At 39.8% G+C, this 26,487-nt stretch overlaps 1 protein-coding gene across 2 annotated transcripts in view; it reads left to right on the forward strand.

Moving 5' to 3' along the window:
* The window catches only part of SCAMP1 (secretory carrier membrane protein 1), a 44,675-nt gene that overhangs the window by 2,387 nt on the left and 15,801 nt on the right, over positions 1-26,487 (forward strand). For both annotated transcript variants that reach the window (XM_054003427.1, XM_054003428.1), the window contains exons 2-4: positions 11,007-11,084; positions 19,791-19,889; positions 20,150-20,261. In XM_054003427.1, coding sequence (XP_053859402.1) covers positions 11,007-11,084; positions 19,791-19,889; positions 20,150-20,261 — 289 coding nt within the window. The remainder of the gene's footprint in view (positions 1-11,006; positions 11,085-19,790; positions 19,890-20,149; positions 20,262-26,487) is intronic.

Below are 26,487 nucleotides of genomic sequence, written 5' to 3' on the forward strand. Positions count from 1 at the left end.
AACATAGGCAGTAGCATTCATTAGGCTAGAATTCCTTAGGCTAAGATCTGTTTTTACATGTTGTATGCAGAGCAATGATCTTCCAGGTGAACACAAGTCCTGGTGTTGAGTCTGCTGCCAGCAATAGTTTGGGCTGGTACCAACGTCAGTGAGCACCAAACACTGAAAAGGTGTCTTTCTAGAATACGTCTTCAGCAACAGAAGTGCATGATGCTTTTCCTCCTACTTCCATCCTTCTTGTAATAGTTAATCAAATAACATCTAGCAAAATCCAGGGCAGTAGGGGGTATTAGATGCAAAATAGATGTCTGTGCAGTGCTCATCAAGCCGTGTAACTGGTCCTCTGTAGTGCTGTGAGACCTAAACTAGTCACACACCTGAATTATACTTCCACTTTGAAGATACTGCTTAAAGTGCAAAAGTTTATTCCAGTTTCTCTGTAGGGAAAGACTTCTTCTAACTGTTGGCAGAATCCATGCTCTGCTTCTCATCTGCAGTGCATAGTCATAAAATGACTCTATAATAGCTTCCTTGTAACTTGATATTCTCTGTTTGGATTTCTTTATTTGCAGAAGATGGTTCAGGAAAGCTGTGTACTTTTCCTTTTTCAGAGGCTTTTTTCCTTCCTCAGTCTTTGCTAACTTCCATCACATTCTTCTGCCCAGAAGAGTTATCTTGCATGCCTTTTTTCACCTGTGCATTTAACTTGAAGGGGCAAAAGGCCTCATATATAAGCTAAAGCTTGATGGCTACCTTGTTGGCAGAACAGCTTTGAAATTAGTGGCTACTACTGCATGTATGTATTTAAGTTTATGTGTTTTAAAATACTTTATGCATAGAACCAGTATTTCCAGATGGACCCTTACAGCCTAAGACATATTATCTAAACACTGTATCCTAATGTACTCATATTCTTGTCTTTGCTTGATAATTTTATGTATGATGTGATTAGTTGTTTTCCTTGCTTTTGAAGCTGCTTCCTGTGCTAATGTAAAATCACAAAGTAGTGTGGCAGAGAAGGAGTGGGAAGGCATCAGGTAGAAGAGTTGTTGCCAAGGTCTAAAGATAGATCATTATTTTTCTTAAACATTTTGGTTTTATTAGCGTCTGTGATCTACATGGGAGGTTTCCTGTGACAGTTCTTATGCCTTTTAATAAAAAGATTAGAGCAGAGCTTCTTGCTTGATGTTGAATCAAATAAAAGTGTTCTCTGGAAAGATAAAGGTAAAGCATAAACACCTAGTGCTCAGTATTTTGGGTATTTAATTCTTTCGGAAGTCTAAAGTAAATTATTTGCTGGAAAAACTGAAATCAGCTTACCTGGTTTGATCATGAAGTGCTGTGGATTTTGAGACAAGTGGCTACCTAACATTTGCATTTTTTAATTCTTTGTTGCTTTAAAAAAAAGAAACAAACTGGAACTGAATCCAGAGTCAGATTGCTTATGAAGTCATAGTTTTCCTCTCTAAATAAATGGGATGGGAATAGCATTCTGAATGCTATACCAACAAATCCAAATGATGGGATTTTTTTTGAAAGACAGAGGGTACTGAAACAAACACATAAGTGACATGCTAACATTTACAAGCTTTTGATAGCATTAAAGTTGTGCAGAAGAAAATGCATCCATGTACCATACAAATAAAGATTTGAGAATCCTTGTATAATATGATGTATCAGCAGTATTAAGAAGTACACAGTTGGTATAACCTCAGGTATCATGATCGGAAGTGGGTGAGTAATGAAATCTATTAATTTTGTTTACTAAGAAGCACTAGTCATAGCTTGTGAGTGTGAATTCACACTTTTTAAAGTTCTCACTTACAAATGCTGCAGTCCTACAGCGCCTAAACAGGGTGAGCAGAGCAGATGTGGTGATGGTAACTGCATTCAGTGCTAGGCATATCTGTAGAGAAGAGACAGATCTGAGCCCAAGTTAGAAAGCCAGGCCAGGGTCAGGATCACATCCAGTGAAAGTAAACAGGATCAGCCAACAGTCCTGATCACCGGGTAAGGTGTTAGGAGTGGGGGTCTGACTGCTTAAGAGGAGTTTGGGAATCCTCGAGGTCCTGACAATCTGTCTTAAATAGGGTAAAGCAGCATGAAATAAATTTTGTATGACAACACAAAGGCACATTTCTAATGTAGCTGTCTCCTTGTGTTTTTTTGGTTTTTTTTTTTTTTTTTTTTTTTTTTGTGTTTTTTTTTTGGTTTTTTTTTTTTTTTTTTTTTTTTTGTTTTTTTTTTATTGTCATAGGATAGGTGATAGTTGTAGTCTTCTGTTGTCTTGGGAGGTGATACAGTTACAAAGGTTCTGAAATAGCAGTCTCAAAATTCGGTGTAAGTATCATTTAGGCTGAAACAATCAGCAGTTCCTCTGCAATAAAAATTGTTGGTTCTGTGTTCTTGGTTTGATTTTTTTTCTTTTATAAGTGAACAATCAGAGAAGTCTTTTTAAGTAGAGCTATGGATTTCATAGGCCCTTGGATCTTGGCTGACAGACAGCAAAAGGTTTGAAAACGGACTGTTAACTATCCAAACACATGAAACAGTTGTTTTTTTTGGTGGCTGTAGAATGAGAACTATAAAGACTGAGTTGTGTGATAAATTCTGTTGGGTCAGCTCATCTGGTGTGTTTAGCTCTGAGCAGATGCGTGTATTTGACACCATAGATATGGTGATAGGCCTGAAAACTAAGATACATTTCTGTTCAAATGTGAATGGTGACCTTCAGGGAAATGCCAAATCACTGTGTGATAGGAAGATTTTTCTTATTTCTTCATCAGATTTAGTGTGGGAGGGCACAATCAGAGCAGACCTCAAATGTATGTATTGTTAAGTATTTGAGTAGTTTTTTTGAGTGGGGTTAAGGATCCAGACTGTGAGTTGATACCTTTGAGTTGTTACTCCAAAAAGACACAGATCTTACATAGCTCTGTCATGACTGACATTCTTGTTTCGATTGCTGACGTACTCTGCCATCCCCAGAAATGGCACTGATTACTTGAGTCACTAGAGCTAACTACAGAAGTAATTCTACTTATAAGTTGGATATTACACTTAATCTTGACTCATATGAGCACACATTAATCTCCTGTCTGATTTGGTGGGAAATACAACCCAGATGTTTGATACTGAGAGCAGTTGTGCAAATGACTGTTACCTTCTGTGGCAGCAGAATCTATACAGTTTATACTGTGAAACTAAAGTGATAGAAACTTAGAGAAGTTCTGATTTTTTTTGAAGAATTGGGACCCTTATTACATAAAATGTTTGTGCAGCTTTAGAATTAAGCAGTTTTGTCACATGCCTATATACATAACTGAGTTTTAATTCCTGTATCTGACTATAAAATATACTGATTTAAGTTGTCTGTCTTAAAGTTAGTATAGTTCATAAAATATAGGTATTGTTTCTGACTTCTACTACCTGCTTTGGATTCATGTCTTCAAAAATTATGAATACCCCTAAATCTTGCATAATTTAATGCTGAACATCGTGATAGTGGATTGTCCTTTAGCTGTTCTACATGGAAGTTGGCTTCCAAGAGTACACTCCACCAGTTCTGTAAGTGCACTGTAATCTGTTAAAGATGTGAAGCATTTTAAGACTTATTCAGTACCTTATAGCTGCATTTTTCCCTCTAGCTTTTCACTGAAGTGTTAGCACATATTGCCTAGTGTTATTATTGCACTGTATATTGAGATTCAACATTACAAAGAGGAACATACACATATCAGAGCTGGGAAAGGAGAATGATTTGAGAACAGCTGTGAGATGGGGGTGATACTTTGTTAAGCATCCAGTACTCCATTGGAAGATGAGGCTGCTGCAAACTTTAGGACAAATTTGGCCTTGTCAGCCTCTGAAGATCTGGGTTTTAGAGGTGGGGATCTTGCCTTGCTCAGTTGCTCAGAACCGTTCACAGCTCTGCTTTCATGTGATGAATGTGACATAACAGGCAGCATTTGATATGTTAAACTTGGAATTATGAAATAACTGTTATGTGGCTACTTGGGTATTTTTGTTATTACAAGTCCAGAATTTTTTACCAGATGTTTATTCAACATGTGTGAATTGCAATTTCAGAGGCTTAATCTGGCAGTCTTATGGGATGAAGAAACACTCCAGAACCTCTTTATGAAAAGTGTGATGGATAATTTTCTCTTTGGTCAAGAAATCAAAGAAGTCAGACCAAGTTTTAGGCATTTTGTGTTGCATTTTTGCAACAGAAATTAACACTTAATTTTCTGACACAGTGGTATTGTCTTAAGGAGTACTTCACAGAGAGCAAGTACAGCTGTTACTGTTACTATAACCTCTTCCCACCCTCAGAGTCAAAATCCACAAAACTTCAGGATGAATTCTTACTTAAATCTTACTTTCCAACTGTTTTATTGGTTCTGTGTAGCTTCAGTGATTTTTATTTGAAATTGTTTTCAATTGCTGATGTGTTGTAAAAGCATTATAATCTCTATCCAAATCAGTGTTTAGTGTTAATAAATTCCATTTCCTGACTTCTGCAATAAAATACTGCTTTTATTTCCCTGCTAGTCCTTGGGACTGAACTGAAAAAATGAATGCTTTTGTCTTTTGGTAGAAGAGTAGGTATCCCTCAAAGTGAAAAGTTTTTTCAGCAATATGAATGACAGTTTGGACAGGCTGATTCCTAGTTCACTACATTCCCTTCACTTAAAATCAGAACTAACAATATAAGCTTAGCTGATGGTGTTTTTCAGATTATTACTATATGATGTATTTTATAGAAATTGTTTACTGGTGGTGGAACAATTCTGGACCCATATCCAGTGAAGAGTAATTCCAACCATTGTTACAGATGCATTTACTTCTTCAGTCTTTAATTTGGTAGTGTCTTCTGTGTTAGTGAAATTGGTAGCTGATGACTAGTTTTGGTCTCCTAGACAACAGAGGTCTAGTCCCTTCAATTCTGTGTTTTAAAAAGCTGTAAAAGATCAAATAGAATGGATTATTCTGCTCTGTTTTAAACATTCTTGTTTGTAGTTAATTGTTTGTATGCCCTCTGGGTATTCAATTAATTTTATCTATCTCTGAGTGATGTGAGCATAATTTGTTACCTTGGCACAGAAGATGCTTTTAATAGTTCTATAGGTGCTCTTGCCAGTATGAAATATAAATGTGTTGCTTTTTCTGTGTTTGTTTTGTCAATTTGTGATACTGTTTGTTGGGGTGTTTTTTATGACTTTTCCATTCTTAGCATAAAAAATAGGTTGCTGCTTGTACCTGTCTTATTTGGATTAAAAAAAAAAGTGTGTTAATATTTCCTTTTGAGATTGATGGTACAAGAGAGAGACTGCAAGAAGCAGGTAAAAGGAAAGATTTAGGTGGAAAATGGCTACATTAAGTTGTGCTACTTTCTTAAAACTTCAGTTTCCTAAACTAATTCAGATCTTGAAAATGTCTTCTGAAATGACTGTGTGACTTAAATGCATCAATGGCTACAATAGCTGGATATGAAAAACAGTCTGTTTTTAATTCTGTTCTGTGATTGTATCACTAATAGTTAAATAAAAAGATCAGAAGCTCCGGGTTTGAACTGGCAGGAGTTTGGGTGAGATAAGGCTGGGTGGAATATGAGATACAGAAAATAAATTATTACGGCATAGATTCACTTATTCCTTGGAATATTAGTTTTTACTGTTTTTAACCAGTAGATTATGCATGCTATGCAAAATAGAAATTTGATAGTATTCATTTAAAGGCCACTTCTTATCCTACACAACATTTATTGGTTGTATTCATTATTCAAACCCTGAACAATTTCTAAATCCAATGGATTTTTTTTTATTCTGCAACAGTGAATATGAGTGCTTCACAAATTTCATCTTTGTGTTTAGATGAGTTGGCATTTGCTCCATTTTTAAAATGAGATGCAATGAGTGTATGGTAAATGGTTCAAAACAATTCTTTGTGTTTTGTGGGATGTAATGTCTAATCTCTTCAGAAATATTTTAAGTAGTGTTTTGAAATATGAAGTGTAGCTCCTGTTGGTATCAGTCATTTGATGCACTGTAGGTGTTCAGAACAATTAGAATAGCACCTACATCTGGGCGCCCTGACTGTGAAGAGCTGAGGATAGTTCTAGCAGTGAATGAGTTACAGGAGAGATACGAATTTCCAGGCTGGTACTTGCCTCCTTTAGCTGTGGCATTCCTCTTTTCCTGTGATGGTTTACTTGAGTCTTTCTATGTCACAAACTTCTATTGAAGTCTAGACTGTGTAATTCAAGTTTTCTGAATGCAGAATTTCAATGCTACTTGCAGTGATGGAATTTAATTTTTGTATTTCAATACAACTGTAATTTTCTTCCTTTACTGGGTAAAGTAAGAAATAGAGCTATTATTGAATGTCCTCTGGGTCATTCAGATTTTTTTAGAGCTGCTGCTACTTCAGCAAACAACAGCAATATTTGGCAGAGGTGTAGCCATTGTTAATTCAGAATGGCAGTGGACTTTCCATAAAGGTTTTCTTGCTCTAATCACTGTGTGTATTTAAGTGTTGAACTTATTTTTCAGTGCTAAGACTGTTGCTCTAGTACACCTTGTTGTCTCAGGATATGTTCTGTTTCATTTGTTAGTGTTGGAATGTCACAGTAGATTACACAGAGATCTGAAGAGTTTTTGACCCTGGTCTTCTTGAAAACACTTGAAGAAAAAAAAGGCTTTCTTTCATCAGATATTTATTTTTGTTTGTATATCGTATTTCTGAATATAGGTTGCTCTTCTGAATTTGACTTGACCATTGTTTCATGCTTTTTGGAAATGGCTGCTGTTCAGTGGGTGTCTAATGAGTTTGATACTGTAATTATTCAAATAATTGAATTTATGGTCTGCAGGCACAATTAGGTTCAGTTATTTGGTTAGTAGTGCACTCTTCAAACACAAGTTTGAAGTGTTGAAATATGCTTTTAAAGCAGCTAATTCAACCTAAAATCCTAAGTGCTATTCAAGTCATAGTAATCAGACCTGCCGTTTCACTGTGTGGCTGATGGTTAGCGGTGACAAGTTGCACGTGTCTATTGCCGAGCCATCCCGTTCTGAAGAGGCTGTAATCTGATCTTAAGACTCCTCCCATGGGACACCTGATAAAACCCCACGGCCCTTGGTCTGTACCCTCTCGGCTCTCTGGGCTTTTCTCAGGCTCTTGGGCCTCTGGCCCCTACTGCCCCCGGCACAGGGCAGGGGCCGGGGTGGGGGCGGGGGGGGGAAGTATAAAATGGACTCCCCTGCTAAACAACAGAGACTTGTCTTGTCTGTTTTCCCTGCTGCTGCTGGCCTCCCTGGATCATGATCGGCACTGCTGCCACAAGCTACTACAGTCTGTACTTGAACATTTTTCTGTGGAAGAAGGAATTAATTATATGAGAGCATTTCTGAAAGGGGTATCACACTGAAAGCATAAACAAAGTGTTTTATGCTCTGCTAATTGACATTAACGTGTAAAGACTGGAATAAGTGTACTAGGCCTGACTGGGATGGAGTTAATTTTTTTCATAGCAGTTCCTCTTGTGCTGTTTCAGATTTGTGACCAAAACAGTGCTGGGAAGGCACTGATGTGCTTGCACGTTGCTGTGCAGTGCTTGCACAGGATCAAGACCACCTTTGTTTCACACTCTTGCTTCCCCTCAGGGAATAGACTTGGGCAAGAGGCTGGGAGGGGGCACAGGCAGGACCGCTGACCCCAGGTGACCAGAGGGATCTTGCATGCTGCATTACATCGTGCTTGGCAGCAACACTGGCCGTGGTGGTAGTAAGTGGAGAAGCTGTTCCAAGCAGCCATTGCTCAGAAGCTGAATGGACATGTGTCTGTTGGTGGGAGGTGGTGAGCAATTGCCTTTACGTGACTTGTGGGGTTTTGTTGCGGTTTTTTTTGCCTCTACCTTCTCTTCTCCCCTCCCACCTTTAAACTGTCTGTTTTCTTAACAACCACAAGTTTTATTTGCTTTTTCCTTTTTGTTTCTCTCCAGTATCCTATGCAGAGAGCAGTGAGTGAGCAACGAGTTTCAGGGCTTTGCTGCTGGCTACAGTAGACATACCATAATAAGATAAAAGTTTTCAGCTGTATACAAGCTTTTCAGCTTTCTACTGTTCTGTTTATTGAATTTTGAAATTGTCTTATTTGTATTAAATTTGTTTTAACTTCATATTTTTTGATCTTGTACTGATGAGGCTGGTAAACCAATGTGTAATTCAAATGTTATATTTAATTATTCCCATATTTTTAATCTACTTTTCTATTCAACATTTCAAGTAATTTCTGGTTGAATTTGGCCAAGAAATATACTCACCACACAGTGTTTTCCCTCTTTTTTGTTGTTCATCTGCCCAGTGTTTTGTGTTGGCCATTTTAGCAAATAACATAGTAACAATTGATTAGTTTACCATTTTGTGGAAGACCTGAAGATATTTTAGTTGTAACAATGTATTTGATTCTAGCTTGGTAACTGTGGCAGGCTTGTGAGGGAGCCTCACCAGCATGGCTATTTTGAAACAACTAATTAAAGATGAGTCAACTCTAAGAAAGCTGATATTGAATTGCATTTAATATTATTTTGTATGCATCTTTAGAAAGGGTGATTCTTGTTCAGTGACTATTGGAATACTGTTCTGGAGCTAAATGTATGCTTTAATGAAAAGTGGTTTGTGACGAGAGGATGTTTTAAGTATGCTTATGTACATAAGAAATAGACAACATGTAATTTTTTTTTATTTTTGAGGCAATGATTTTTCATAAATTTTTTTGTAGCAAACTTTTAAAATTGCCTTATATGAGCAATTTTGTGAGTATAGCTACTGGAATAAACAGACTTGTTCTCATTTGCTCTGTTCCTTAGAATTTTAGAACTGATTGGTGTTCTGCCCTGGTTTTTGTGTGTGGTTTTTTTGTTTTTTTTTTTTTGTTTTTTTTTTTTTTGTTGTTGTTGTTGTTGTTGTTGTTTTTTGGTGTTTTTTTTTTTTTTTTTTTTTTTTTTTTTTTTTTTTTGTTTTTGGGTTTTTTTTATTTTTTTTTTTTCTCCTAGCTGTAAATAAGTTGACTGCAGCCATTAAGAAAGTCTTCTTCCTGCATCTGCAGATAAATTTCCTTCCTTAGCAAGACTGAGCTAAGGCCATAATAGATGATTATTCTAAGAAAGCAGAGACTGCATTTAAATTTGATTTTTATTTTATTTGGCTTATAATTTCTGTATTTATTTAAGTGTAGATTAAGTCACTTTTTTTAAAAGTAAATCACTTAAGTCACTTCTGTTTTAAAAAAAAAGTATTTATGTAATAGAATCCTAGAACAGCTTGGGTTGGAAGGGACCTTAAAGATTATATAGTGCCATCCCTCCAGCCATAGGCAGGGTCACCTTCCACTAGACCAGGTTGCCCAGAGCTCCATCCAGCCTGGCCTTGATCACTTCTGGGGATGGGGTATCCACAACTTCCTTGGGCAATCTGTAACAGTGTCTCACCACCCTCACAGTAAAGAATTCCTTCACAATATCTAATCTAAAACTACTCTCTTTCAGTTTGAATCCATGTACTTATTCCTGTCACTACATGCTGTTGTGAAAAGTCTCTCTCCATCTTTCTTGTAGGTTCCCTTCAGGTACTGGAAGGCCACAATTAGGTTACCCTTAAACCATCTATTTTCCAGGCTGAAAATTCCCAATTCTCTCAGCCCATCTTCATAGGAGAGGTGTTCCATCCCTCTGATCATCTCTGTGGCCTCCTCTGGACTCCCTCCAGCAGGTCCATGTCCTTCCTGTGCTGGGACCCCAGAGCTGATGCAGCACTGCAGGTGGGGTCTCAGCAGAGCAGAGCAGAGGGGCAGAATCCCCTCCCTGGCCCTGCTGCCCACACTGCTCTGGATGCAGCCCAGGACACGTGTGGCTTTCTGGGCTGTGAGTGCCCATGGCTGGGTCAGGTCCAGCCTCTCATCCCCCAGCACCCCCAAGTCCTTCTGGGCAGGGCTGCTGTGATCTGCCCATCCCTAGCCTGTGCTGGTACCAGGGTTGTTCTGACCCAGGTGTAGCACCTTGCACATGACCTTGTTAAACCTCATGAGATTCCCATGGGCCCTCTCCTAGAGCTTGTCTAGGTCCTTTTGGATGGCATGCCATCCTTCAGCTGTGACAGCTGCACCACTCAGCTTGGGGTGATTTGCAGATTAGCTCAGAGTGCACTCAATTTGTCTGTGTCATTAATGAAGATATTAAATAACACTAGTCCCAATTCAGATCCTTGAGGGACGCTTGTCACTGATGTCCTCAATCACCTGCCTGTCCTCCATGTGCCTGAGTTGGTGTGTTCCATTGTGGTAGGCACTTCTGCTCTTCTGCAGAACAAAGCCTCCCTGTCAGTAGCACAGAGCAATGTTTAATTCCTGAAATAATTTTCTCAAGCTAAATTTTGAGCAGTCTTTTTTACTGTATAATTATACAGCAAAATTGAGGTAGAAAAAAAAATTAAACTTCTTTCCTTAATTTTACTAGTTCAAGTAGAAGCTGAATCCGAAGTGCTTTTGGCATTATGGGACCCCATTTTTTCAGCTTCATTTTTATTAAATGCTTTCTATGTTCTTGATGGGGTTGAATATACTTCTGGGTAGGGAGGTCCAAGGGTTACAAAAGCTCTTTTCTTCCCTTGTGCTTTTCAAGTGTATAGGCATGGAGTCCACACCTGGTCAACATAGCAGGATAGAAGTTTTTTCCCTTCTTTCATGAGAGCTTTTTTTCCTTATAAATTAAATATATGACAGATGGGGTTTCTGTTATTCTGTGTTAATCTAGGTTTATAAGAAGCTCAGAATGAAATGATGTTAGTTTGGAGATAAAGAGGTAGATGTTTACAAACTTCTTCAGTGAAAGCAAACCTTTTTTACTTTGAAAGAAAATCTGACTTTTATATGATATAATGATATGAGTGTTGCTTTTCTGATTATATGCATGTGCATAGATTTACACAACTATTTTCCTCTTCTAGGATCCTTCTGTTACACAAGTGACAAGAAACATTCCTCCAGGGCTTGATGAGTACAATCCATTCTCTGATTCAAGAACAGTAAGCACATTTATTTCTTAATCATGCTGTTAATCTTTCATTTGTGAGGTTTTGTTTTCAGAATTGGGACTGATGTTCTCGAATGTATAATGGACTAGCTAGAAGTAGTGGAAGATGTGTAAGGATAGTTCCATTAAGTATTTGGAGGATGCATTGGCAAGGTTGATTTCAGAGAGCTTTGACTTGTTAAGGAAGACTGGCCCTCTGAAAGGGGACCAAAACAGAACTGAGCTTTTTTCCTGTTTCTACTAACTTATGATAGTTTTTACTAAATTATTTTTTCCTGTTTTTTCAACCTTCTGATAGTCTGTCCTCGGGGTTTTCTGCATTTCACTAGCTTTGGAGTTTATGAGTGTGGCACACTTACCAGGTTTTTGCTTTTGATTTCTATTTCACTTAATGAAAATGCTGTTCAGAATAGGAAAACATTGTGTTTAAATTAACGGTCCACAGGCTTTGTATAGTGGCACAGTAGTGAAAGGAAAAAATTATGTTAGAGAAACAGTTGTTTTATGCCTCTAATTTATATAGTTTCAGTATACCTTGTGCTTTTCTTTTCCATTGTGGGGAGGAATACAAGAAATAGGGTAGTAAATTCATACTGTAACTGCATTTTTCAGTGTCTGCTTTTGATAACGAAGATCTCGTGCAAGATTATCAAAATGTGTGGTTGGTTATTGTCTGTCAATATAATTTATAAACATTTAAATACTGTATTTTTAAAATGCAGTCTTATCTTTTATGAAAAATCTGGTAGTGTTGTTAGGGAGTGTTCATATTTGACTATTTGCAAAGCCATGGATGGAACAACAGAAATTCACTTGTGAGAGAGAAGGAGCTTATGTTAATTGATATAAACCAGCATTTTAACAAAGTTGTATAGCAAATGCAAATATGGTGGTAAAGTGCTTTAACAAGATCCGATGGTGAGGTACATTTGATTGCTGCCCAGAGGACATGGTCAGAAAAAGCTGTCAAGAAGGCCTTCCTGTTTAGTCACGAGGTTCAGAAAGGGTCCCATTGAATTCTGGACTCCTTCCTGAGGCGGGGGAGGTTTGGTATGTGTGGATCCAGACTTAGTCCCAGATTTTGTCAATGATATACATCTAAAGGACTAAATGTGCACAATCAGTCCTTTCTATCACTTAGCTAAGATTTCAAAGTTTAGTGTCAATTACTGAAAATGTGGCAAGACTTTCTCTGCCTTGAGGAGTAATGCTGAGATGTGTCCCTATGCAAGGGGGGGTCCTGCTGTGCAGCCCATTGCTGTGTGAGAGAGCTCAAGGGGCCCTGGGCTGTGCATTATTTATGAAGTAAGATGATTGATTTATGGTTATATTTGCATACCAATTACAGAAGTTAGTTTCTTCCAAACTTGGTTTGAGTCAAGTCTTTATTAGCACTATGGTTAGGTAGGTGCATTGCTCAGATCAGCCCTTGGGTACTGTTGTCTGTCTCCCCCCAAACCTACTTAAGAGCTGGATGTGGTTGTCATGACCAGATGTTGTTTTCAGACCATTGCAACTGTCAGTGTTTATAACTTGAGCAACACTGTGGGAAATAATGCGAGCAGGGAGAGCAGATTCTCATAGCAATAAAACAGTAAGGTTTTGCACAGTTTTAAAATTCTATGTGGAAGAAGCTTGGTTTTGGATATGTGTTGGATCAGCTGTTTAAGGCAGAATATTTACAGCTAGCAACAATATTAAGTAAGTCTCCAAAATTTTCTCCTAGGTCACAATATCAGGAATTATGTTAGATTTTGTTTCATCTTGAAGACTTTTAAAATTGCTTTGTATTGACCATAAGTCATGAAGAAAGTAGATCTCGTTTTGCAAAAATATGATCTCGAGCTACTCTGACTTTTATTATTTCTGTACTTATTTTAACATGCAGCTTTGTGGGAAAAAGAGAATGGAAGCATATGGCTAAGATTATCTGGCTTTGAACAGTCAGATGTGCTTGGATAAAAAATTCTAATTGTTTGTTAGAGATGTTACTCAAAAAGCTGGGATGATGAAGGAAATCTAAGTCAATGGTCAGATCTACAATGCACTATGATTCAGTTTATAATCTGTGACATGTTTATGGATTAATAAAAATTATCCACTGAATGAACACTTCTCTGCAAAGAACTTAGACAGGTTTTCTTGATAAGAGCAAGACTTAAAAAATAAAGCTTTCAGTAACAATCAACCTTTACCTGTTATTCCCCTTCCTCTCTATCTTGTGGATCCTGAACATACACGTATTTCTTCTGTAATTATATGCATTTGAAGGAGTGTACCTAAGTACCTGAGGATATACTCACAACTCCAAGTGCTCAGGTCTCTTTCCCTAACTGCTTTGTATGCAAGAGATGAGCATACTATATATGTACAAAGAAATATGTGCAAGAGGAGTAATTGAAGAGATCCTGGAAGTGAATGCCTTTATAGACTGGATAAAGAGAGGTAAAAGCAGGGTCTGTGAATTTTAGACTTGGGGAAATACCCAAGTGTCTGTCAATATCCCTGTCTGATGTCCATCAGATAGGGATAGAATCACTCTGTTTTGAGTACTGCTCACAGCAAAAGCATCCAAGTAGTTTTGGTGGGAGTCAATTTCCGGATTTATAGTGGTTGTAGCAAGATGGTATCTTGCGGACTCTAGAATTAACAAAGCATTCAGTTTTGATCCTGTCTGTACAAAAAAGATGTGGACAGGCTGAGAGGATCCAGAGAAGGGCCACAAAGACAATCAAAGGCCTGGAAAGCCTGACATACAAGAAACGACTAAGGAAACTGTGTCTGTTCAGTTTTGAGAAATGAAGTCTTAGGGAAGACCTTAACTCAATATTCCAGCCTCTAAAAGTTGGCTACAGATGTGGTAGTCTGTTATTTTACAGTTTGTTCTTCTGTAGTATGTTTTAATATTCCTTGTTATAAGTTTGTAGTGGTTCATTCTATGTACCCCATTTGGCTTCCCTAATGGGTCAGTCCTGAGTTGTTTACCACAGTTTTCCCTGCCAAAATGTATGTCAATCCACATGTCAATCCACCTGTATACCTCTCTTGTTCCCTTGTCTTACCCCTGTCTGTCAAAGATAGCACACTCCTTTGGTTCTGGAGTGTTCCCTGTCTTTCATCCCTTCCTCAAAGCAGAATTGGGTTGTCAGGTTTGCTCCCTCCCTGTGTTGGCTTCTACTGGGGAGCCCTTACCCTGCACCCCTCCCCTAATGCCCTCCTATTGGTCAAAAGTTGTGTCCTCCCCGTGTTCCCCCTACCCTTCAAAAGTAGCCCCTTGAGGTTCAGGTTTGTCACTTGCTCTGCCCTGACTTTGACATTGAATATTTGGAGATTCAGACAAGTGTCCTTCCTTTATTCCTTTGCCTCGGTTTTCTCATGCTCTGTGCCTCTGCAGTGCTACCCACGCCGCAGCAATCACCGCCACCCGCGACAGTCTCGGCAGAGACTCGGGGGCGGCCACTCGCGTGTCTGCCCTGCGGCCACAAGCGGGACAGCGAGCCAGCGAACCTCCATCCCATGGCCACTGAGAGCCAGGCGCATACAGGGAAGATGGAGACTCCACTTTTACAAGAGGTCACATGCGAAAGATGACAGGTGATGGGTAAAAATTACTGCTGGGGACATTCATTGGACACAAGAGCAAAATATTTCACGATGAGAACAACCTGATCAACAACTTGCCTCGACTGATCTCCCCAGGGAAGAGTCGGATTCTTCAGCATTCAGCTGGAGCTGGACAGAGTGCTAGGCCGTATTGTTTAGACTGTACTTTTACTAAAAAAAGTTAGACTAGATGTTCCTTGAGGTCTTCTTCCAGCCTGGTGTTTGTGATTCTTTCCCCATTCTCACCAAATGGAGGTTAATGAAGTATGCTAGAGTGCAAAAATATTTCTCCATTTCAAATCCAGATAGATTTCAATGGATGATTATTCTGTGAGAAAGTGATTTCAAACTGAATACTAATATTTGGTACATGATCTCAGTTGTGCTCCCTTTGTCAAGTGAGGTACTTTCTACCAGTCTTCTTTTTTTGGATACAGAATGGGACAGGAAAAAAAAAAGTAAATTCTACTTTTTCTCAGTATTCCTAATTTTGTTTACTGTCTTCTGGTATTTTTGTGCCTTGACTTTTTTTTGTCCTTCACCTTCAGTGGTAGGAAGGTAACATGTAAGACATATAGAGAAGAGCAAGTAGGCAAGGGAGATTTTAGGTTGCAGATGTCACCACCTTAGTATCTAACATGAGAAATCTGTTTTGTTAGGGTTTTTTCCCTTTATGTTTATCAGATTTCAAAATCTATCTTATTTTTCATTGTTAAACAAAAATACAACAACAAAAAATTTAGGGAATGGTGTAAAAGTCATATTAAATATCCTTGACTAATCTTCAGTGGTTTTGTCTCCAGCTCAAATAGTCACCATGGAGATTATATTGTCTCTTTTCTCATGTTTCTGAAGATCAGCAATGAAGATTAGATTATACAATTAGTATTTCTGCATCATCATTTAATGAAATTATGCTAAAACTTTTAATTTCTTCCTGCTTCTATGTTCTGAACTTTTTTGAGCACTCTTTGTATATAGATATGCCTATACAGCCATACATAACTGTCTTGGTTTGAAAAGACAGGTGTTTGCTAAGGAAGGCAGAAGCCTTCCCTGAAATGGAAAATGTAAAGCCCCTCCCTCTGAATTATAATAATTTTGAAATTATGGGGCTCTCAGGCAAAGATATGGGAGTAGGAATAACAGTTCTTTATTAGGGAAGAAAATAAAAATAAAATAAAAAATGCAGTAATACAAAACAACACTGACAGAGTCAAAATATGAACTGACACTCTGTGGGTCAGGCTGTTGGTATCAGTCTGATTGAATGTTGGCTGCAGTCCTCCTGGAGTGACAGTTGTGGTTCTCTTGAAGCAGTGATCCTGTAGAAAGGTGTAGATTTCCTCTGAAAGTCCCATGGTGGTGGAGATGGGCCCAGTCTTCCTCTGAGAATTCAGTGGAGAAGACAGCTGCTCCTCTGGGAATCCAATGGGAAAAGCCCATCTGTGGTGTTCCAATCTCAGATTATATCCAGGTAGGAATGCTTGGCTCCTCCCCCAGGGTGGAGCATCTCCCAATGGGATGATGTAATTTTATCAGTCATGCAGTGGCAGCCAGGGGCCCATTAACAAAAGATATCTCCCTGGAGATATCTTCTTCAGAAGATAACTGCCCCACCTCTAACAGATGGTGATAGAATACACACCCCCAGCTACATCTTCCAACCTAAGACAGTATCTATACATAGTAATGCATATAGCACCCAATTTCAAATTGCTGTATTAAAAAATTGGGATAAAATCATTAGTGGAGTTGGATTTTTCTGTTGTTGTTTCAAGAGATGTATTTCAATGGACTTTCTTTTTGTCCAGCAAATTCCTGGATAGCTCCCTATCCTTCCATCTTGTATCTAAACACAGCAGAAAAACACCGAAGTCTGTAAGAAATCAAACTGATCATCCACTCCTGGCTTCTTCTGGAAGTTTTAACCTGTCCCAAGTAAATAAACTTCACCTGTTTAAGGGAATCAATTCAAGAGAGAACTTCTTTTGAACACCTATCTCCAGTCAGCTGTTGAAAACAAGTTTTCTTAAATGAATTTTTTAAACTGTATTCTCATTGTTTTTAAACTGACTATTGCTGAAACCTTAGGCAGCAAACTACCAACTTTCACTTTGGGAAGGTGAGCTAGTTCTTTAATTGTTAATTAATTTTGTGAAGGGAGCCTCTAAGAAAAATGCAAGCTGAATGATTAAGAAGCTGCAACTGCCAAGTGAAGCGGCAATCTGTGCAGATAAAAACAGCTACACATAAAGAATTCCATAAAGAAGTAGTAGGCCCTCATCAAAAATCATATGGGACCAAAAGGCATATGCAGGGTGCATAAAGAACATGTGGAGAATGCGTTCATAGGTTCTGAAGGTATAAAAGCCCATGGAGAAAGAATTCATAGGTTGGGAATGTTTAGAAGCCCAGGGACCTTGTTTGTTCTAGGTTTCTCTCAAGACACACCCAGCTCAAGCTCTCTTTCAGGTACTGGAAGGTTCTATAAAGTCTTCCCAGAGCCTTTTCTTCTCCAGGCTGATAAAACCCAACTCTCAACCTGTCCTCACAGGAGAGGTGCCCCATTCCTCTGGCCATCTTGGTATCCTTCCTCTGAACTCACTGTACCCATGGTCTTCTGAGTGTGGGGGTCCCAGAGCTGGATGTAGTAATCCAGTTGGGGTGTCACAATAGGAAAGAGGAGGAGCAGATTTGCTTCCCCTGACATGGGCCACTTCTGGTTTGGGTGCAGCCCAGGTTGTGTGCACAATGCTAGAGCTTGAGAGTATACTGATGCAACTTCAGTACTCTTCACTTCTAGGAAAATCCCAGATTGTGCAGCTATGTTTTGCAGGGCTTTTTGCTGAACATTATTTTGGGAGCTAAATGATTTTCCAAGGCATTTGAATACTTCTGTTTGTTTCATTGTAAGTAGCTGTGATATTATTTTTGCTTCTCAGCTTTGATTAGGGTTATAAAAATAAGTACTTTAGTTTGGCAAGAAGACTTAGAGCAAACTGAGTTTAAAAAGCATGATGATAATTTTTTAAAGAGCCATCTTTTAAGAGCTCAAGAGCAAGCAATTTAAAAGTATTGTAATTCAAGGAAGTGAGTCAGAAGGCCAACTTGGCTGAGCAGGGATATTTTTCTAGAACTTAAATAAAAATGGGAGGTGTTTGGACATTGAAAACAAGGACAGATAACACAGGAGGGTTTGCAGAGTTGCTGTTTGCCGCTGCAGGCAGGAGGTTTGTGTGTTTTAAAGCTTGATGAGCATCCAAGCTGGACAGCACTCTGGACGACAAAATGGCCTTTTAAAAAGGTCAGCAGCAAAAGGATGTTCAGAGATAATATCGGTCCATTACTTGATGAGGTCAGTTGTCACCCTTGCACCAAGAATGACACAAGAACAGAGGAAGACACAGCATAAAAAGGAAGAAAAGGAAGCCTTTATGGAAAGGAAACTTTGGCTTAAATAGACCAATACAATACATTCTATTTGATTGGTTAGTTAATAAAAACATCTTTCTCACACACTGTCCTTGAGAAGAACAGAAAAGCAAGGTGGAAAAACACTACCTGCAGATTGTTTAGACTAACAAATTATCACATTCCTACAACTCCCTAAAAATTCTCGCAAGCCACTGTGAGAAATGATTGCCGTTTCTCTCTCCCTGACCAGGCTGGCATCCACAATCAGTCACCTCACAATTAGGGGTCTGGACAGAGCAGAGATGTTTTTTGCCTTTTTTACCTCTATCTATAACACTGATTGGCCCAGGGACCCTTGTAGTCCTGTGACTTGAAGGCTTTGTAAACTCTGAAGTTGTTCAAGATTTACTGCTCCAACTGAATGCGCATAAGTCAATGGGGCCTGATGGAATTCATACCAGTGTACTAAAAGAGCTGGTTGATCATTATCATGGGTCCTCTCCATATTATTTTTCAGTCATCATAGAAGTCTGAAAAGGTACCAGTTGACTGGAATCTGGCAAATGTTGTCCCCAGTTTTCAGTAAGACTAAGAGGGAAGACTTTGGTAATTACAGGCCAGTAAGTTTCACTTCAGTGCCTGGTAGAATTATGGAGGTTATTCTGTGAGCAAGGGCAAAACACTGGAGAGACAATACAGTCATTAGTCAGAGCCAGAACTGGTCCATGAGGGGAAAGTCCTGCTTAACCTACTTAAGCTGGGAGTCGGACTCCATGATCCTTATAGGTCCCCTTTAGCTTGAATTGCTCTATGATCATGATGCTTTCTTCACTAGGTTCTTCATCTATCATAGATAATTTTTAATACCTATGCCTATTGTGCATTGCTGTGATCTTTGACTAGTACTCTGGGAAAACACATTAAAGCCATACTGAACTTCTAGCATTTAAGATTGTTTTGATCACTACAATTTTGTTTCCCTGTGCACACATTATGAAGCTAAGTATGAAAACAAAGTAGTATCAAAAACATGCACCTTTTCTGTACTTAATGAAAGAAATACTACTGTATTTCAGCAACAGTGTGTATCTTCTGAATACAATGACTGAAATGCAACTTTTGCTGAAATGCAACTTTTGCTAGCATTATATTCTTAACACATGTATCAACCTAGCAGAAATTCTGGAATGATACCTAGCAAAAATTGGTGAAATAGTCAAGTAATGGATCTTTAATTTGAATGTTTCATATGTTATTACTTCTCTAGTTAGCTGAGTGATATAAGCCTTTGTTAAGCAGAAGGCTCTGGAAGACATTATTAATAAATTATATTGTCTTTCAGAGTATGAATGATGACTCTTAAATGCTGCAGTCCTCTGAAACAGTTACTGGCTGTATTACTATTCATGTCTGAACAAAATTAAAATTCCATTTACATTTACTGAATTCCTAACATCTTTGAGTGTTAATTGAAAGTAGTGCAAGATGACCTGCACCACAGAACTCATTTGATGTCTCTTTTCTAAAGATTGTAAATATTGCAAGCAGCATATCAAGTTTTTAATTTATATCAGTAGCACTTCCTTTAAAGCATCTAAATTGGTTCTTACAGATATAATGAACAGAAATTTTTCAGAATAGGAAAATATTTCTCTATAATCGTCTTTTGTTTTCTTAGCCTCCACCTGGAAATGTGAAAATGCCTAATGTACCCAGTACCCAGCCAGCAATAATGAAACCAACAGAAGAACCATCTTCCTACACGCAAATAGCAAAGGTTTGTCTGCAACTTTTAGGCATGATTTTCCTTTTAATAATAATTATTTAAATATGCTTCTGGAATAATGTATTTTGTAAGTAAGTATTGCTTTCCAAATTAAAATTAATACTGCCTTTAAGTAATAGTTAATATGTGAATTTGTGCTATATTGGGTCAATCTTCATAAATGGAGGTGCTTAATTATAATGAAAAGACTTGGAATATTTATGCCATGTTCATACTTTTTGTCAATATCTGGTGATGTTTGTTTTGTTCAGGAGCATGCCTTGGCCCAGGCAGAACTGCTAAAGCGTCAAGAAGAACTGGAAAGAAAAGCAGCCGAACTAGATCGCAGAGAAAGGGAAATGCAGAGTCTCAATCAGCAAGGGGGTACGCATGAAAAATATACTTTAAATTTCAGAAATGTCACTTTCCTTAGAAACTTCTAATTTTACAGTAACATTGTGAAGCAGATGGAAGAGGGATCTTTGTAATGTCTTCAGGAAAAGGAATTTTATCTCCCTTGAGAAGATGAATACAGTGAATGAACTGTGCTGTCCTTTCAGATTTTCAGTGAAAAAACTTTAAGTGTGGCCTCTGTAGCATGTTATTCTCTTCTATCTATTATTCTCCTCTATTTTTATTTGAGATTAGTATCTGAATTACACTACTGAATAAAAATGGAGCATTTTGAGATGAAGTAAAACTAACTCCTTAAAGTAACATCTCTTTGATTTCTCATTTGTCTGCATTTACAGCTGTATGAGAACTTTTCTGGTTTGAAACATTTTATTTCTTTTGCTGTGTTACAAACATAATATTCTACACAAATAAGCAGAAAGATCTCTTCTGTTATTAATCTTTTATTGGATTTTTTTGTTTGCCACAAACTCCGTGCTGTGCAAAATCAACCATTTTTTACAGCAATTTCACACGTGTGAGAAGATTTACATCCTCTTAACTGAAGATGCTTTGCTACAAGTACATCTGTTGGGAATATTCCTTTTCAAAAGGAAGAACTTCAGATTAAAGTTCAAAAGAACCCCAAAACCCAACAAAGCAAACCACTGTGTATAAAGTTGACTTATCTGGTCATTTCACTTTTGTCTACAGTTATGTTTTATTTTCACACAGGCTGGTCTTTTTTTTTAATATGTGGTGTTACAATTCCAAATTGCATAATTCCTTAGTAATTTGAGTTGTCAGGGGATTTTGTAGAAGAGAATAAAATATTTTCAGTTAGAAGGAACATACAATGAATCACAGAATAGTGATTGGAATTGTGTTGGAAGGGGACTCTGGAGGTCATCTCATCCATGGCAGGGTCACCTGGAGCAGGTGATACAAGAACAGGAATGTATCCAGGTGGGTTTTGAAGGGTCTCCAGAGAGGGACACTCAACAAAGCTCATTCAAGTGCTCTCAATGTAAAGAAGTTCTTCCTCACGTTAAGTGAAACTTCCTGTGTTTTAGTTTATTGCCATTGCTTCTTGTCCAGTATCTGGGCATCTCTGAAAAGTCTGGCACCATCCTCTTGGCACCCACCTTTCAAATATTTATATGCATTGATGAAATCTCCTCTCAGTCTTCTCTAGACTAAACAGGCCCAGCTCTCTCAGTCTCTCCTCGTAAGAGAGATGTTCCAAACCCCTCATCATCTCTGTGACCCTTTGCTGGACACTCTCCAGGAGCTCCTTGTCTCTCTGGCACTGAGGAGCCCAGAACTGGACACAGCACTCCAGATGTGCCCTCACCAGGGCCCAGTAGAGGGGGAGGATCAGCTCCCTTGACCTGCTGGCCACACTCTTCCCAGTGGAGCCCAGGATCCCACTGGGCCTCCTGGCCATAGGGCCACACTGCTGGCTCATTGTCACCTTGTGACCCACCAAGACTCCCAGGTCCTTCTCCGCAGAGCTGCTCTTTAATGGGGCAGCCCCAGCCTGTGCTGGTACTTGTGGTTATTCCTCCCCAGGTGCAGGACCCTGCACTTGCCCTTGTAGAACCTCATTTGGATTCTCTCTGTCCACCTCTCCAGCCCACCAAGGTCCAGCTCAAAGGCAGCAGAGCCTTCAGGTGTATCAGCCACTCTCCAGTTTGGATCTTCAGCAAATCTACTGAGGGTACCTTGGATCCCTTCATCCAGGCCAGTGATGAACAAGTTGAGTGAGACTGGACCCATTATTGATCCCTGAGAAACACCACTGACTACAGGCCTCCGACTGGATTCTGCTGCCCTGATCCTGATCCTCTGAGCTCTGCCATTCAGCCAGTCCTTGGTCCACCCCACTGTCCATTCATTGAAACCACATCTCCTGTGCTTACCTATGAGGATGTTGTGGGAGACGGTGTCCAAAGCCTTGCTGAAGTGGAGGCAGACAACATCCACTGCTCTCCCCTCATCTACCCATCCTGCCCTACCATCACAGAAGGCTGTCAGATTGGTCAAGCATGATTTCCCCTTGGGGAATCCCTGCTGACTGTTCCTGATGACCTTCTTTTCTTCTGCATGCTTGGTGATGACCTCCAGAATGTTCTGTTCCATCGCCTTTCCAGGGATGGAGGTGAGGCTGACTGGCTGGTAGTTTCCAGGGTCCCCCTCCTTCTTGCCAGTTTTGAAGATAAGAATAACATTGGCTTTCCTTCAGTCATCAGGCCCTGTTCCTGTTTCCTATGATTTTTCAAAGGTGGTGGAGAGTGGCTTAGCTACATCATCTGCTAGCTCCCTCAGCACCTGTGGGTGCATCTCATCAGGGCCTGTGGGTTTATGTGTGTTGGAAATCTGCACAGTTGATCTCTAACCAAATCCTTTGACTGGGGAAGGTTTTCTTTTCTCCAGCCTTCCTGTCCTTGCCCCAAGGTCTGGGATTCCTGAAGGCTGGCCTCAGCTGTTAACACTGAAGGAAAGGAGACATTCAATAATTCTGCCTTCCCTCTGTCTTCCTTCACTAGGACACATACGTGATTCAACAGTGATATTTTCCCTAGTTTTCTTTTTGCTGCTAATGTATTTGTAGAAGCTCTGCTTGTTGTTTTTGATATAATTTGACAGACTTAATAGCAAGTGGGCCTGGGCCTTTATTGTCACATCCTTGCATACTCAGATGATGTCCCTATAGTCCTCCCATGTGACCTGATGCTTTTCCCACATCCCATAAATTTATTTCTTGCATTTGACATTTACCAGAAGCTCTGTGCTTATCCATGCAAATGTCTTGCCCCGTCTTCCTCATTTCTTGGTGATGGGAATGTGCTAGACTTGAGGAAGTGATGCTTGAATATTGACCAGCTTTCTTGGATCCCTTCTCTAGAGCCCTAATCCATGACATTCTGTAGGCAAATCTTTGAAGAGGCTGAAGTTAGCTCTCTGGAAGTTTAAGGTTCTAGTCCTGATTTAGTCCTGATTTAGTCCTGCTTTACCTTCTCTACACAGGATCTTGAGTTCCATGATCGCATGGTTGCTATAGCCAAGGCTGGCCTAAGCCTTCACGTCCTCAACCAACCCCTCCTGGTTTGATCGTTGTCTTGGTTTAGAGACAAATTTTAGGAGAAAATATGCTGGAATGAGTATTTCCTCTATAGAGAAGGGCTTCAGTAATCTGTTTTTGCCAATGAGAAATGAGTACCAGTACATGAAAGTGAAAAAAACCTGCTTATAAACAAAGAATGGTGCCCACAAGGCACAGAAAAAAGAAAACATTGAATAAATGCTAGATATAGAAATTTTAGAACCTTACCTCCCAACCCCCATCTCGAGATGTGGCTTGGAAGGAAAAAAATGGCAGCTGGCCCCTTTGTCTCAGGGAAGGAGAAAAAGGAGTTCACACCACAACTCAGTCAAAGCAAATGGGAACCTGTTGAACTTCTGGTGTTGGTGTCCTCCTTGCAGCAGATGAAGCTAGTGGATTTTGGTGTCCTTTCTCTTGTTGGCTCGTGTTTTTTTCCCGAGGTCTTGGGCTCAGAGTAGCCCCCTGCTGGTCCACCATCTCAGCAATTTGGATCTCCAACCAAAAACGCAGCAGAAACTGTTCAAGAAAAAAACCAAAACATGGCTGAAAGGATTCTTGCTGCAGCCTCCAGGCCAGGGGAAAGGAAGAAAAAAAAAAAAATCCTGCTTAAGCTAGCAAAAACTAATCTAGTGAAAGCAAGAATGTGATGTCCTGGCCCGCACCACAGCTGCACACTCTGGAGAGAGGCTTTGAATAAAACCCATGCAGGAGCCCAAGGTTCCTCACCCCTCCCCCTGATTTATCTTAAAGCTACAGCAGCTATTTCTGGGAATAAGGCATATGATGAGGGTGTAGAGTATCATTCTAAAATCACCCCAAGATAATAGTCCAGCAACGTATCTTCATTGGCTGTTATACTGCATGCATCAAAAAATTGTCTTCAGTGATCTTTAGGAATTTCCTGGACCATGTGTGCTGGGCCATGTTGTCCTGCAAATACCAGGATTATTGAAGTTCCCAGGAAAACCAGGGCCTATGGAGGTAAGGCTATTGCCAGCTGTCCATAGAAAGCCTCATCAACTTCTTCCTGCTCATCAGGTGGCCTACAAGAAAGCACTCACAACAGTATCACCCATATTAGCCTAATTCTTACCCATAAACTGTCAACTCATTTGTCTGCCCCTGAATAGAGCTTCAGTTGAGACAATCACTGCAACAAACCTTTGCCATAGCATTTCAAACTCTGAATGCAAGAGATATATTAATCACCATGTGACCAAATGAAGTAATTGAAATAGGAAGCAGCACACTTTTGTTAGGTCAAATGCAATGCTGCTTGGAACCTGAGCAGAGAAGGCCAAAGGCATCAAGCTGAGGTGACGTACCAGCTCAAAGATCTTCCACTGTAGTAAATTAAGACAACATATGAACCATATTAGCCTAATTCTTACCCATAAACTGTCAACTCATTTGTGTGCCCTTGAATAGAGCTTGATACAATTCAGTTGCTTTCTTACATGAAGAACAACTCTATCACCTTGCCTCTCTGACCTGTCCTTTCTAAAAAATTCACAGCCATGCATGACATCATTCCAGTCATGTGAGCTATTCTACCATATCTCTGTAATTGCAATGAGGTGATTGCCTTGCAGCTACACACAGATTTCCCGTTCTTGCTTATTCCCCATGCTGCTGTGTGTATACAGGCAACTTCAGAGAGGTAATCAAGCGTCCAGGTTCCGTTGATAGAGTGTAACAGGATTCATTGTAGCCATGAACACCCTTGATATCGTTAGCCCTGTGATTCTCATCTTGAGAAGCAGTCAAGGGACATCTGTTGATGCGCTGGTTGACATGACCTTGTCCCTAGAAGGAAGCAATAGAATGATCATACTACTTTGGACCCTACCCCCCTGAGTCCTGTATTCTAAAGTCCATCTCACCAAATTGGCCAGCACCCTGCCAAAGATTCTCTTGCCCTTTTTTAAACAGGTGGGTCTCATTCCTCCCTAACAGGCCACAATCATTTAAGCAAAACCCATTGTTATAAAAGCCAAAACCTTGATGGTGGCCAGGAAGCCAGATGTTGATCTGCACATTGTGGCTGCTTCTGGCTGTCCCTGTTACTGTGACCAGGAAGATATATGAGAAGATGATTTGGGCACCAGTGTTTGTCACTTGTCTTGCCAGTGCTTTATAGTCTTACTCGATCCTGCCTATTTTTTGGCTTGTGGTATCATTTGTACCCATGTGAGAAAGGAATAGTGGGCCGTGGTCCATGCTCTTGACAAATTGGGCTACCCTCTTGGCAGCATTATGGATCTTAGTCCCTGGTAGGTAGCATTGTCTCTTGTAACTCTCAATTGGGCTGGTAGATGGTGTCTTAGGAACCCTAAGAGAGTCACCCGCCACAGTTACTCAGTGTTTCTTCTTACAGTAGTGACTATGTGCTGCTGGTCCAGATGTTCCTTGTTGGACTTGCTAATGGACATCTAAAGCCTTTAAAGCATCATATCTGTTTTGGTGTGGATGTTGGAGGATAGAGGTTGGACTTGAGTTCTGTACTTGTGGGTCACCAGGATCTAAGGTGTCTTACACTCAGTGATGTCCATTGTAGGTGTATGGTTTTGAAGCCATTTCTCTATCTCTGTTTCAGTCCCTTTAACACTGCACAGCCTGTTGCAATTTGTCCACTTTCTGCAGTAGTTCATCAAACTGTGCACATTTCGTGCAGGTACAAGCCTTTTCTCCAGTAGAAGTATGAGTGCATCCATTGCAAGCTACCACCTGTACTCATGTGTCTTTCCTTACCAGTTCCCTCAGTGGATGTATCAGTCGGACTTCTCTGGGGCTGTCTCAGTAGCCAATGACATTTGTTTTGATTCTGAGACAAGTGCCCACCATTATGGCAGAGACCTAGAGCACTTAGCACTTACCTGAGGCATGGAAGTACTTGTGGATTGCAGCACCTTCCCTGCTTGCCCTGCTGCACAAACGGCCACACTACATCTTTTTGATGCACCATGTTCTGGTCACTCATGCTCCCTAAAGCTGATTAAATCTCCCACACTGCTCCTCGTAATGCTCACTCCACTCCTGACTGGTTAGTGAGAACTTCTGGGTCCTGACAGGGCTTTGGACTGCTGTTCAGGCATCCCTGAGTTCAAGAAA

Source organism: Vidua macroura, chromosome Z (assembly GCF_024509145.1).
Source record: "Vidua macroura isolate BioBank_ID:100142 chromosome Z, ASM2450914v1, whole genome shotgun sequence".
In the NCBI taxonomy this organism is placed as follows: Eukaryota; Metazoa; Chordata; class Aves; order Passeriformes; family Viduidae; genus Vidua; species Vidua macroura.